The following is a 12490-nucleotide window of genomic DNA, read 5'->3' as shown; positions in this document are numbered from 1 at the left end:
ACGTAACTGAAGGGTTGATTTGCTAAAAGGGACGTTTTTTCTTTTTTTAACAAAGAAGTTGATTTTGGGGTTGAATTACGGGAGAGCGCAAAATCTGGTGCAGCTCTGCATGGTAGCCAATCAGCTTCTAACTTCAGCTTGTTAAGCTTTGACAAAAAAAAAAAAACTGGAAGGTGATTGGTTTTTATGCAGAGCTTCACCAGATTTTGCACTCTCCCGTAAATCAACCCCAAAATCAACTGCTTTGTTTAAAAAAGAAAAAACTTCTCTTTTAATTAAGGTGAAGTTCTGCTTTGGGGCCCCGTACACACGGACGGACAATCCGCTGAAAACGGTCCGCCGGACCATTTTCAGTGGACATGTCCGCCCAGAGATTTCTGTCTGATGGTTGTACATACCATCAGACAGAAATCCGCGCGTAAACAATACGCGGGGACGTGGCCGCACCGTCGCCGCGACGATGATGCGGCGACGTGGGCGGCCTTGAAGTTCAAAGCTTCCACGGATGCGTCGAATCAGTACGACGAATGCGAGGGATAGCGGTCGGTCGGACGTGTCAGGTGAGTCTGCACAGACGACCGAACACGTCCGACGGACTGGTTTCCAGCGGACAGATTTCTTAGCATGCTAATAATTTTTTGTCCGCTGGACAATTGTCCGGTCGGGCCTACACACGACCGGATCTGTCCGCTGAAACTGTCCGTCGGACAAATATCAGCGGACAGATCCGATCGTGTGTACGGGGCCTAACAGGATGGAAAGTAGTCCCAAAGTCAGGAAAGCTAAGCCATTTAGTAGCATGTAAATGTGAAAGGAGAGGAGCTTTGCTGGTTAATAAAGATAAATAGACGGTACCTTATGGTGCCCGCCTGCTGTTAACCAGGACATTTAAAGTACAGTACATTACAAGTATTCAAAGCGCTTCACTTTTTCCACATTTTGTTACAGTCTTATTTCAAAATTGATTCAATTCGTTATTTTCATCAAAACTTTACAAACAATAACCCATAATGACAATGTGAAAGAAGTTTGTTTGAAATCTTTGCACATTTATTATTAAAAAAAAAGAAAAAATCCCATGTATATAAGTATTCACAGCCTTTGCTCAATTATTTGCCTCAAGTCTTTTTGAGTATGATGCTACAAGCTTGGCACACCTATTTTTTGGCATTTTCTCCCATTCTTCTTTGCAGGACCTCTCAAGCTCCATCAGGTTGGATGGGGAGTGCTGGAGAATTTTCAGATCTCTCCAGATATGTTCAATCCGGTTCAAGTCTGGACTCTGGCTGGGACACTCAAGAACATTCACAGAGTTGTCCCGTAGCCACTCCTTTGTTATCTTGGCTTAGGGTCAGTGTCCTGTTGGAAGATGAACCTTCACCCCAGTCTGAGGACCAGAGCGCCCAGGAGCATGTTTTCATCAATGACGCGTCTGTACATCGCTGCATTTATCTTTTCCTCAATCCTGACTAGTCTCCCAGTTCCTGCCGCTGAATAAAATCCCCACAGCAGGATGCTGACACCACCATACTTCACTGTAAGGATGGTATTGGCCAGATGATGAGCGATGCCTGTTTTCCTCCAGACATGTCGCTTACCATTCAGGCCAAATGGTTCAATCTTTGTTTCATCAGACCAGAGAATTTTGTTTCTCATGGTCTGAGAGTGAAGGCTGTGAATACTTACTGTATATAAATGGGATTTTTTTAACCACTTAAGGACCGCCTCCTGCACATATACGTCAGCAGAATGGCACCGCGACCTGGTCCGAAGCTCTGTGAAGCTCTGTGACTGGGACCGCGGGACCCGCAGACCTGATCGCCACTGGAGTCCCGCGATCGGTCCCCCGGAGCTGAAGAACCGGGAGAGCCGTGTGTAAACACGGCTTCCCCGTTCTTCACTGTGGCGGCTGCATCGATCGTGTCATCCCTTTTATAGGGGGACACAATCGATGACGTCACTCCTACAGCCACACCCCCCTACAGTTGTAAACACACATTAGGTGAAACATAACTCCTTCAGCGCCCCCTGTGGTTAACTCCCAAACTGCAACTGTCATTTCCACAGTAAACAATGCATTTTAAATGCATTTTTTGCTGTGAAAATGACAATGGTCCCAAAAATGTGTCAAAATTGTCCGAAGTGTCCGCCATAATGTCGCAGTCACGAAAAAAAATCGCTGATCGCCGCCATTAGTAGTAAAAAAAAGTTTTTTTATAAAAATGCAATAAAACTATCCCCTATTTTGTAAACGCTATAAATTTTGCGCAAACCAACCGATAAACGCTTATTGCGATTTTTTTTTACCAAAAATATGTAGAAGAATACGTATCGGCCTAAACTGAGGGATATTTGGGGGATATTTATTATAGCAAAAAGTAAAAAATATTGCATTTTTTTCAAAATTGACGCTCTATTTTTGTTTATGGCGCAAAAAATAAAAACCGCAGAGGTGATCAAATACCACCAAAAGAAAGCTCTATTTGTGGGAAAAAAAGGATGCCAATTTTGTTTGGGAGCCACGTCGCACGACCGCGCAATTGTCAGTTAAAGCGACGCAGTGCCGAATCGCAAAATGGGGCAAGGTCCTTTAGCTGCATTTTGGTCCGGGTCGTAAGTGGTTAAATAAATTTACAAAGATTGCAGACAAACTTTTTCACGTTGTCATTTTGGGGTATTGTTTGTAGAATTTTGAGGAAAATAATTCATTTAATATATTTTTGACTAAGGCTGTAACATAACAAAATGTGGAAAAAGTGAAGCGCTGTAAATAATTTCCAGATGCACTGTAGATGTAGACCTAATGACTAAAATCTCATACAAGCTTTAACATCTGTAGTATTCAAAAAAGACAGTACCTGGTGATCTGGCATTGAAGGTCCTTGCTTAGGTACATATTATTACTTAGGTATATATTATTTTGGTACATTATTGGGGGGACACCACTCTGTCCTTGTCCCCCAGTTATGCTCCTGTGTTGTCGTCCTGTCATACGGGCTTGTGATGGAGATCACAAGTCTAATTTCAACCCATACCATGCAGACATGGTCCCCTGATCATGCCTGGACCCTGAAAAGTGCAGTGATTTGTAAGTAGCTGTAAAGAGGCTGCAGGAGATCAAGAGCACTGATATGCGGTGAAAAAGGGTGCAATGGTTTTTGATACACAAAACTTTAGTTAGGACAAAATGTCCTTTAGTTAGGGTTTGCATCTGATATAAATAGTTGTCAAAACTCACTTTGGGTGGTGTTATAGGGATCCACTTGTATGGAGTAAAAGAAATTGGTCCAGATATCATTTTTATTTGTCACAGTGAAAGGGTTTCAAAGGGATCTGGTCATTCTACTGAGAAGTTTAGTTGATCAAAAAAGGAAAAAAGATGTCCACCCCTACCACCTGATGCCTCGTATTCTTCTGTATACAGAGCATGCCCTCCCCAGTCCTTCTGGACTCCATTAGAACAGATGGTATGCACCCACCACCCATGTTTTTGCTGCAGATAATTTATTAAGCTGATTTAATGCATTTGTTGTGTTCAGGCTCATAATTTTGAGGTGTGTGTGGGCAAAAAAGCAGCCGCTCTTACGTCAAGGTCATTAACCTATGGAATTTCCAAGGAGGAATCTCTATTATTCTTTCTCCCCTTAGGCCTGAGATAAGGATAATTGCTTTAGAACCACTTTAAACCTGGGAGATTGACATTTATTCTTATTGCTATTGAAGTAAATGGCTGTCTCAGAAATTTCTGATTCTTAAAGCGATAGCTTGGAAACTCCTAGAATGTACATTGCATACTCAAGGACCTTGGACTTGCCATATTGACGTAAACCTGTCACTAAACTGGGCAATTCAAACTGAACATAGAAACAACATAAACGTAGGTCACTTGCAGCGTAGATTCCAGTGGATCCAAAGATACGGTCAGCTAAAATCATATGCAGATCTTGGCTTTTCTTTTATAACTAAAGCTTTGCCCAGGAACCCACACCTTCTTTAAGGGGAGAAGCAATCATTCAGGTTGTAAAGGGCAAGCAGATTTTCCCACATGATTGCTTCTCCCTTGAAAGAATAGGAAATGGTATGAAATGTAGGTAATGCAACATTTCCCAATTCTCGCTTTAAAGAAAAAACCTAACAAGTGCACTGCTTTGGCCTGTCACAGTACAACACAGGGGTAGGTAAAGACCTTACATTACAAATCCTTGCAATACAGCAGCTGACCTAAAACAATTATTTTATATTCTCCCTTGACAATAAGATGGTACACCCAGTACATTACGGGTATAATATATGAAAATGTGAAATTTTGGCTTTATAGCAGTTATTTAACAATCAGAACTACGTTAACAGTGTGGCTTTGAATGACACGGCATTGTAAGAAAAAAAAAAAATCTATAATTCGTATTTTGCTCAGGATCCAGCTGGCTAAAACACAAGGTACTGTAGGTTCTCTCACCTCGTTTTCTGAGAATTTCATCTGCAGGCACCTCTGGTAACAACGGGGGCTGTCAGCTTTATGTTTGGTGTGAAATGAGAAATAAGACAATGGATAATGAATTGATTGGGTAAAGGCAGGGTGTAAGTAGGGACATGTTTCAAAGTATTCAAGTGTCTCATGACTGTCAGCACCCGGGGGGTCCATTAAACACAAAGTACTGACAATTACAATTACCATCCTCCTAGTAAGGGCATACACAAGAATTATCACAGCGGGATCCTAGGCTTTGTCTTTTAATGAAAATTGTCATATTTAAAAATAAAATAGGAATGACAGTAGAGGTCAAAGTGAAGGTTGTGTTACTAAATACTGGGACCTTGGTCTCAATATACTTCCATCACTTTAAGTGGTTCAGCAACTGATATTGTGCACTTTTAAAGTGACATTGTTGTTGTCCCCCCAAATTAATTCCCCAAAGCAATTGTCTATAAGTGGTATACACTTGTCCCCTATGGCCCCTGCCTCTTATCTTCTTCTGCACTGTGGTTCCTTCCTCTGACCCCTATGTTACTATAATGCCTCGTATACATGGCCAGATTTTCAGAGAAAAAAGTCAGACAGGCTTTTTTTTCTAGGAAAGTCCAGCCGTGTGTAGCCTCCATCTGACTTTTTTTTTTCGGAAGTCCGACGGACCTTAGATAGAGAACCTGTTCTCTTTCTTTCCGACAAACTCACGGTGGACTTTTGTACGGTCAAAAGTCTGACCGTGTGTACAAGGCATAAGACATAACAGTGATGTAGAATTCGAAGGATAGTGGGGCAAATAGGCAATCTACACTCACTGAGTTTTGAATGCGGAGGAATCTGATGGAGGACACAGACACTGGGGAGATAAATATAACATTTCTTCCATTACATGGAACTGCTAGGTTGGGGAATTATTGGGGGCAAAGGCAGAGACGGTGAGAGGAACATGGAGGTTACCATTATTGAAATCTTGTAAAACTGTCTGTTGTCCAGCTTTACAGCTCTGAGTTACTTACCCAGAACAAGTTTGCAGATAAAAACCTCTGACTTTTCTCCAACATTCATGACTTGCATAGGTAATCTGGTTGAAAAAAGACACAAGTCTATCCAGTTCAACCAACACTTATTTGTTCAAGGTTACATATAGTTTCATAGTTAGGCTGGGTGAAAAAATACATAAGTCCGTCTAGTTCAACCAATGATATGGGGGGGGGGGGACAAAACAATTACAATTCTATATACACAATTCCATACCCACACTCGAACCAGAGGAAGGCAAAAAACCCCAGCAAAGTATGATCCATTTGCTCCAGCTGGTGAGTCAATCGGATATTCCCTGGATCAACTTTAGCTATTAATATTAGTATTCAATTATAATATGTACATTTAGGAAAGAATCCAGGCCTTTTGTAAAGCAATCTACTGAGCTCGACAGAACTAGCTCTTGAGCGAGTCTATTCCACATTTTCACAGCTCGTACTGTGAAGAAACCTTTCCGTATTTGGAGATTAAATCTCTTTTCCTTCAGATGTAAAGAGTCCCCCCTAGTCCTCTGTGATGACCTTAAAGTAAATAACTCTATAAGAAAGAAAATACATACAAAGAGATACATGCAGATAAGTGGAACATAATAACTGTTATTATGTTCCACTTATCTGCATGTATCTCTTTGTATGTATTTTCTTTCTTATAGAAACTATGGCAGCGTCTAACTAATACTCCCTGAAGAAGACCGCTACTTTTAAAAGGTCGAAACGCGTAGGGGTGGTTTTCGCCCATAGTATTTGTATACTTACAGTACTGTTATGCTATGTTTGTACTTGTTCCACCTTGTGTTTTTATTTGCCATGTATGACTTATGTTTTTTACTAAGCTCATATCTTGAGTCCCCACTGTTTGGGGCTTTTTTCGAACATTATATTTAAATACATTTATACTTTTTTATACTTTTTGGTACGTTTCTATTCCTTGCTGCAGCACAAAGCCCCTAGGGGTAATTTTCTCTTTTCTCAAGATATATCAGGGGTGTGCAGCACTCTCTACCCATGGGTTCACATACCCTTTCCTCGTTAATATCCCCCATAATATCCTCTTCTCAAAAGATAATAAATTCAGTTCCTCTAATCTGTCCTCATAGCTGAGCTCCTCCATGCCTATTAGCAGTTTGGTTGCCCTTCTTTTCACTTTCTCCTGTTCCCCAATATCCTTTTTGAGAACTGGTGCTCAAAACTGAAGTGCATATTCCAGATGAGGTCTTACTAATGATTTATACAGGGGCAAAATTATATTGCTCTCTATGCAGTCCATACCTCTCCTACAAGAAAGGACTTTGCTTGCTTCGGAAACCGCAACTTGGCATTACATGCTATTATTAAGCTTATGGTCTACCAGAACACCCAGAATGTACTGAGGCCAGCACAGCAACCTTAGAACCAGGCAAATAACTTTTTCTAATGTATTTTAGCAGTGGCAGTGCCCATGTGTTCCTCACAATATCTTTATTGAGCTCTGAAAAGAAACACTTGGGAACCATTCATAAATATTAATTCTGAGCAATAGGTTTACCAATTTACATGTGACCATGGCAAACGGTAATGAATTATAACTGGGAAATCTGGTCAGTAGCCTAATGCCCTGTACACACGATCGGTAAATCCGATGAGAACGGTCTGATGGATTTTTCCATCAGTTAACCGATGAAGCTGACTGATGGTCAGTCGTGCCTACACACCATCAGTTAAAAAAACGATTATGTCAGAACGCGGTGATGTAAAACACAACGACGTGCTGAGAAAAACGAAGTTCAATGCTTCCAAGCATGCGTCGACTTGATTCTGAGCATGCGTGGATTTTTAAAACAAGTTTAAAAAATTTTAACCAATGGATAAATAACCGATGGGGCCCACACACGATCGGTTCGGTCTGATGAAAACGGTCCATCAGAATCAGTGACTTAATTTTGCCCATTAGCAGAAAAAAAGTAAGGGTGGTGTGTGGTACTTAAAGTGGTTGTAAACCTCAGTCATGAAATCTGCATACAAAGCATACATATCTGTGTTTACTTGTCAAACCCTTAAAGCTCTAAGTGCCATTTCTCTCTGGTGCTTTGTTCCTCTGTTATCAGCATGAGTCACTTCTAAAAAGCTTTCCCGACACATGAGATAAGTTTGTGACAAAGGTGGGAGCTCAGCACACAGCTTGTCTATTCAGAACACAGTTCTGTATGTTCCTTCGTTCCTGTGCAGTGAGGAGGGGATTGTTTCCCTTTCCTCCAATGAGCTCTCACACACTGTAACTGCAGCTCTCCACCACCTCTTCTCTGCTCCTCACAGATGCAGAAGGATTTTATCACAAATCTGCACTTTTGAATGGGGAGCTTTTCTCATTTACCATATGCAAGCTGTTTTATGAATTGGTTCACTGATGGACACAGGTGCAAAACATATTTGAATGTGTGAAATGCATATATATATGGATTTTAGTTCAAATATAACTTTATTTTTTTTTGTATTAAGCATCACAATTAAAAGCAATGTAAGGATAAACATAATGTTAAACAAGGAAAAAGGGGGGAAAGAAGGGTAGGTGAGGGAGTAGGGAAAGGGGAGAGAAGCATAGATGAGCAAGGCCAATTGGGCAATGGTCAATCCGCCAAAATCCGATAGTCACACAGAGAATATGATTAAGGTTTTACTAGGGTCTCTACCATGGAACAGGTGCAGCAGGTGATAGAAGGCAAGAAGAAAGCTCCTTTCCCAAATAAAGGAGTAAGAATATTTCCATTGTCCACCTGTCAGAACCTTAAAAGTGTCAGAATATCTTTGTGCTCTCCTGCAGGTCCAAGCTTGATGGGACACTTTGGGGTCACCCATGTCCCTGACGACCAGGATCTCCATGAACATAATATCATTTAGTATTTGTGTCCATTTCCATTTTAAGGGTCTTACCAAATTCTCAGTTTAAAGCAATATATGTTTTTTCAGAGGACTGGAGTTTTTACTGAACACTTAGCCCGTTCAGTAAGGTGAAAAGGAATAATTAAAACCAACCCTTGGCTTGCTTATACTTGCCTTTACAGCAATCTCCTACCACTCTGTTCCTCCCCAGTTGTAACCCTACGTAAGCCCTATGTTGGATTGTGTTGGAGCTTATGCAGGGTTGACTAATTAATTCTTCATATGACGGTAGAGCACCAGTGTGGCAAAGCTGAGTATACTTAGGTCAAGAGAGGGCTTTAAAATGATACTGTCACTTTACCCATGTAGGGAAGTGTCTCTTTTAATGGACACCATGCTGTAAAAAATGTTTTTTCAATACAGTTATCAAAAGACATTATCAAATAATATATACTGACTATTCTCCAATATTTCCTTTTCTTTTCAGACAACTCTTGGTCATGGATTCCTAAGTTTTGTAACTTAAGGGATTTTGGAAAACGTCACCCGCGGCAGTACGACGATACCAGCGGAAACATGGTTCACATCAAGCAGAAGCTCTATCACAATGGCCACCCGAGTCCTAGACATCTCTAAGGGTGCCACCCACAGACAGTATCCTCTACATTTAGGGGATATATAGAACTCTTCTTTCCTATTGAGGAAAAAGAAAATAACAATGTGAATTCATTTTCCGAAACGGGAAGACAGTAGGAAAACAGTTTTATTTCCTTCAGGCCTTTTTTTGCTCCTTCCCTTATCTGGTAGGGGAAGTACTCCACATAGAAAGTGCAAGGGGAATTTTGGACCTTGGTACATGTCTCTTGGCATCTGATTTTAGTGCTGAACTTCTGTAAATATGTAAAAAAACAACAACAAAAATTATAAAAAAAAAGACGTGTCTCTGAAAATTTCAAAAAGTGTAAGATGTGGAAACCTCAAGACTTACTCTACCTTTTATGTGTGTCTGTAGTGTTGAAGGAGTGGAGGATTTGAGTGTCAACTCTTGCTAAGTGTCATGTATTGTAAGATTTGGTATGGGCACATGTAGAAAAAAAACAAAACATAACTTGTCCTTAAAGTCACAGTTCCGTAGGTGAATGATTGAGTCTATTTGTGCCAAATGTAGGAATGTACAATCAAGACCTTACCTCTGCTGATGATGCAATGGTCTTTATTGAATTGTCCTTCCCCATTAACCTCGTCTTACTGTTTGCTTGTAAGCAGTGCCAAAAGCAGCTTTTTTTTAAAAGTGCAGCTCCACTTGTCTAAAAATAGTATTTTTTACAGATCATTTTTATTTTCTCCCTGGACATATACTTTGTTGTGAAATATTCAACTAGTTTTCTATGTTTCAAGATATGTAAGAAAAATCTAAAAAAAAAAACAAAAAAAAAATGTTGTGCTTAATGTTACAATGTCTGACCGTTTATCTGTGGTCTTAATGTGTGGGCAGTTTTAAAACTCAAACTTCCAAAATGAAATATGAAATATACAGATAAAAGAGAGTTCTAAAATAAGAGTCATATTATACAATGAGAAAAATATACCTTTTTCTTAATTGCGTTCATATAAAATGACTTGAATGAGCTTGAATTAAAGTAAATTTTCAAACAACATTTGAAATATGCTTTAAAAGTGAAAATCAAGTTTTAATTTTACAATGTATTACGAAATCTAAGAAATGGGTTGTCTGGAAAAATGTTAAAGTTCCATACGTAAAAAATGTTTATGAATGAATCAGATTATAAACATGGCTGATTGTTTCCCAAATTCATGGAAAAGAAAAAGAAAAAATAGTTGATACTTCTATATTAAAATATTAAATGTACAGAAAATTAACACAAGAAAATAAAAAGTAGTTGACAGCTTTCTATTAAAATATTAGATGCACAGAAACAAACACCAAAATGTCAAGAAATTCCTAATTTGAAAATGTAATTATTATAGCATACTATTATGCCAAAAAACAAAAAAAAAATTATCTTACCCAAACAACAACAATTTTTTGACAAGATAAAAATTGTTTCTATTCTGCTTATTTGCCTCCCATTTTTTAAAACTTAAATATAAACTTTTCAGAAATCTTAACATAGATGTTTATTTTAAACTAAAAATGGACCCCCCACTTTCAGTGTCGTTGTGTTACATTACCGTTCTCTCCCTTTGTAAATGCCCACGTCTATGGAAAGATTTTAACACATGAGACCTTGTGGTGATTAAGAGGTAGAAATGTCTCTGTGTCAAAAAAATGGGGAGAACTGCATCTAGAAAGGCTAACCCATTTGAATAATATAGAATAAAAAACATATTTTTTTTAAATGTGTGTGTGTGTGTATATCTATCTATCTATCTATCTATCTATCTATCTATCTATCTATCTATCTATCTATCTATCTATCTATATATAGATATATAGATATAGATATAGATATATGTATATATACACATATGTTTGTGTGGAGTTTATCTAGTAATATGGAATCGGAATAAATATATATATATATATATATATATATATATATATATATATATATATATATTACAAAAAAGCTGTAATTATATGTTATTTAGATATATATGCACACAAACACACACACATACATTTTTTGCTCAATAATTTAAGGAGTGGGACTGCACCTTTAAAAACAAAAATTGCCTGCTGTGGCTACCATCACCGGCTGTCATGGCCAAATAATTGGCAAGTGATTACAGACCTAGCTTCTGTTTCAGTTACAGGAACCTGCACACCTCTCTAGCAGAAGGCTTGGGTGAAATCCAACCATACAGTTGTCAACACTTTTTGTTCTGTGTTTATCCCCGCAAACATGTTTGTTGTACTTTTTTTCTGTAAGGTCATAAAATGATATAAAGATGATGACAATGATAATGAACTAGATGGTGACGGCAGTAATGGAACTGCATGGGAATGTGGCAGAGCTCCATAAGACTTGCATGAAATCTTCTCTGTCATTCTGAACATTATTTTCCATTTTTCGTTGTCTTTGATTTCCTCTCATGAGTTTCGTTGGTGTTGCCTAGCTGGGTATATAAATTACGCTGAGACGTTTTGAAGGTCTGCTTGTGGTCTCCTTAAAAGGAGTGCAGTGTATGTATATTTATTTGTGTATCTTCCATTGCATATGCCTAGTTTTAGTGCACTTCAACAGATTTATTAATTGTTTGCTTTTAACTGTACTGGAGAATATATATATATATATTTTTTTTTTGTGGTGAAAGCTGAAGCCATATTTAGATATGCTAAATTAAGATTTTTACATTGTTGCATTTTAGTCCTAGCCAAGGTACAAAATGAAGCTACTTTACATTGAAAGCACTTTATTTTAAACACAACATCAAACCTCTTATATTCATCCATTCTGATATCTAAGGGGTCTGAAGTATAAACCGTATTCATTGCTGTGTGCTGGAGGACGAAGTGGTTTGTGTGGGGTGAATGCCTACTGGACTTTTTTAAGTATATCCAAAGCCAAGACTATATAAATTGGCTTGCAGTAGGGAATGGTCGAAACCCCTGTCACAGGTTCTTTTTCTATTGGAGAGATTTCCCTTTACTTCCTGACCTGTAGACACAACAGGAAGTAAAAGGATATATCTTCAAAATTAGGGAAATTCCCATTAAGACAGTTTTTATGGGAACAAGTGTCATCATTGAAAGATTTCCCCACTATTCCTATTTTGGTGACAACTGAAAATTTTAGATTTTTTCCTCACTTTTCTTACCAGAAACAGTAGTCACCAGGACAACTAAAGAGAGTGACTCTTCTTAAAGTAGGACTATATGCAAACCTTTTTTCCATTATAGGTAGAGCAAGGGAAGGTTGTCCCATTGAGGATATCCCTTGTAATTAGAATAGTGCATGACAGGCCCTCATTTTGGAGAGATCTGAGGTCAATAAGACCCCAGATCTCTCCTTCAGGCTGGAAAAACCGAGATAAAAAATTAATAAACTGTCTCAGGTTTTCCAGCCACGACCCCGGCAATGTTTACTTCCCCCAGCCCGGACGTGACGTCAGACCGGGCCTCCGAGGGTCATAGAGATGACTGGGGACCATCTGGTCACCAGAA

General features: G+C 38.9%; 1 protein-coding gene across 2 annotated transcripts in view; it reads left to right on the top strand.

Moving 5' to 3' along the window:
- The window catches only part of TMEM240 (transmembrane protein 240), a 97510-nt gene extending 87147 nt beyond the window's left edge, over nt 1-10363 (top strand). For both annotated transcript variants that reach the window (XM_040325806.1, XM_040325807.1), the window contains exon 4: nt 8849-10363. In XM_040325806.1, coding sequence (XP_040181740.1) covers nt 8849-8997 — 149 coding nt within the window. In that variant the 3' untranslated portion in view covers nt 8998-10363. The remainder of the gene's footprint in view (nt 1-8848) is intronic.
- The last annotated feature ends 2127 nt before the right edge of the window (nt 10364-12490 follow it).

This window comes from Rana temporaria, chromosome 10 (assembly GCF_905171775.1).
Source record: "Rana temporaria chromosome 10, aRanTem1.1, whole genome shotgun sequence".
Lineage (NCBI taxonomy): Eukaryota > Metazoa > Chordata > Amphibia > Anura > Ranidae > Rana > Rana temporaria.
This window is presented reverse-complemented; position numbering and strand designations above follow the sequence as displayed.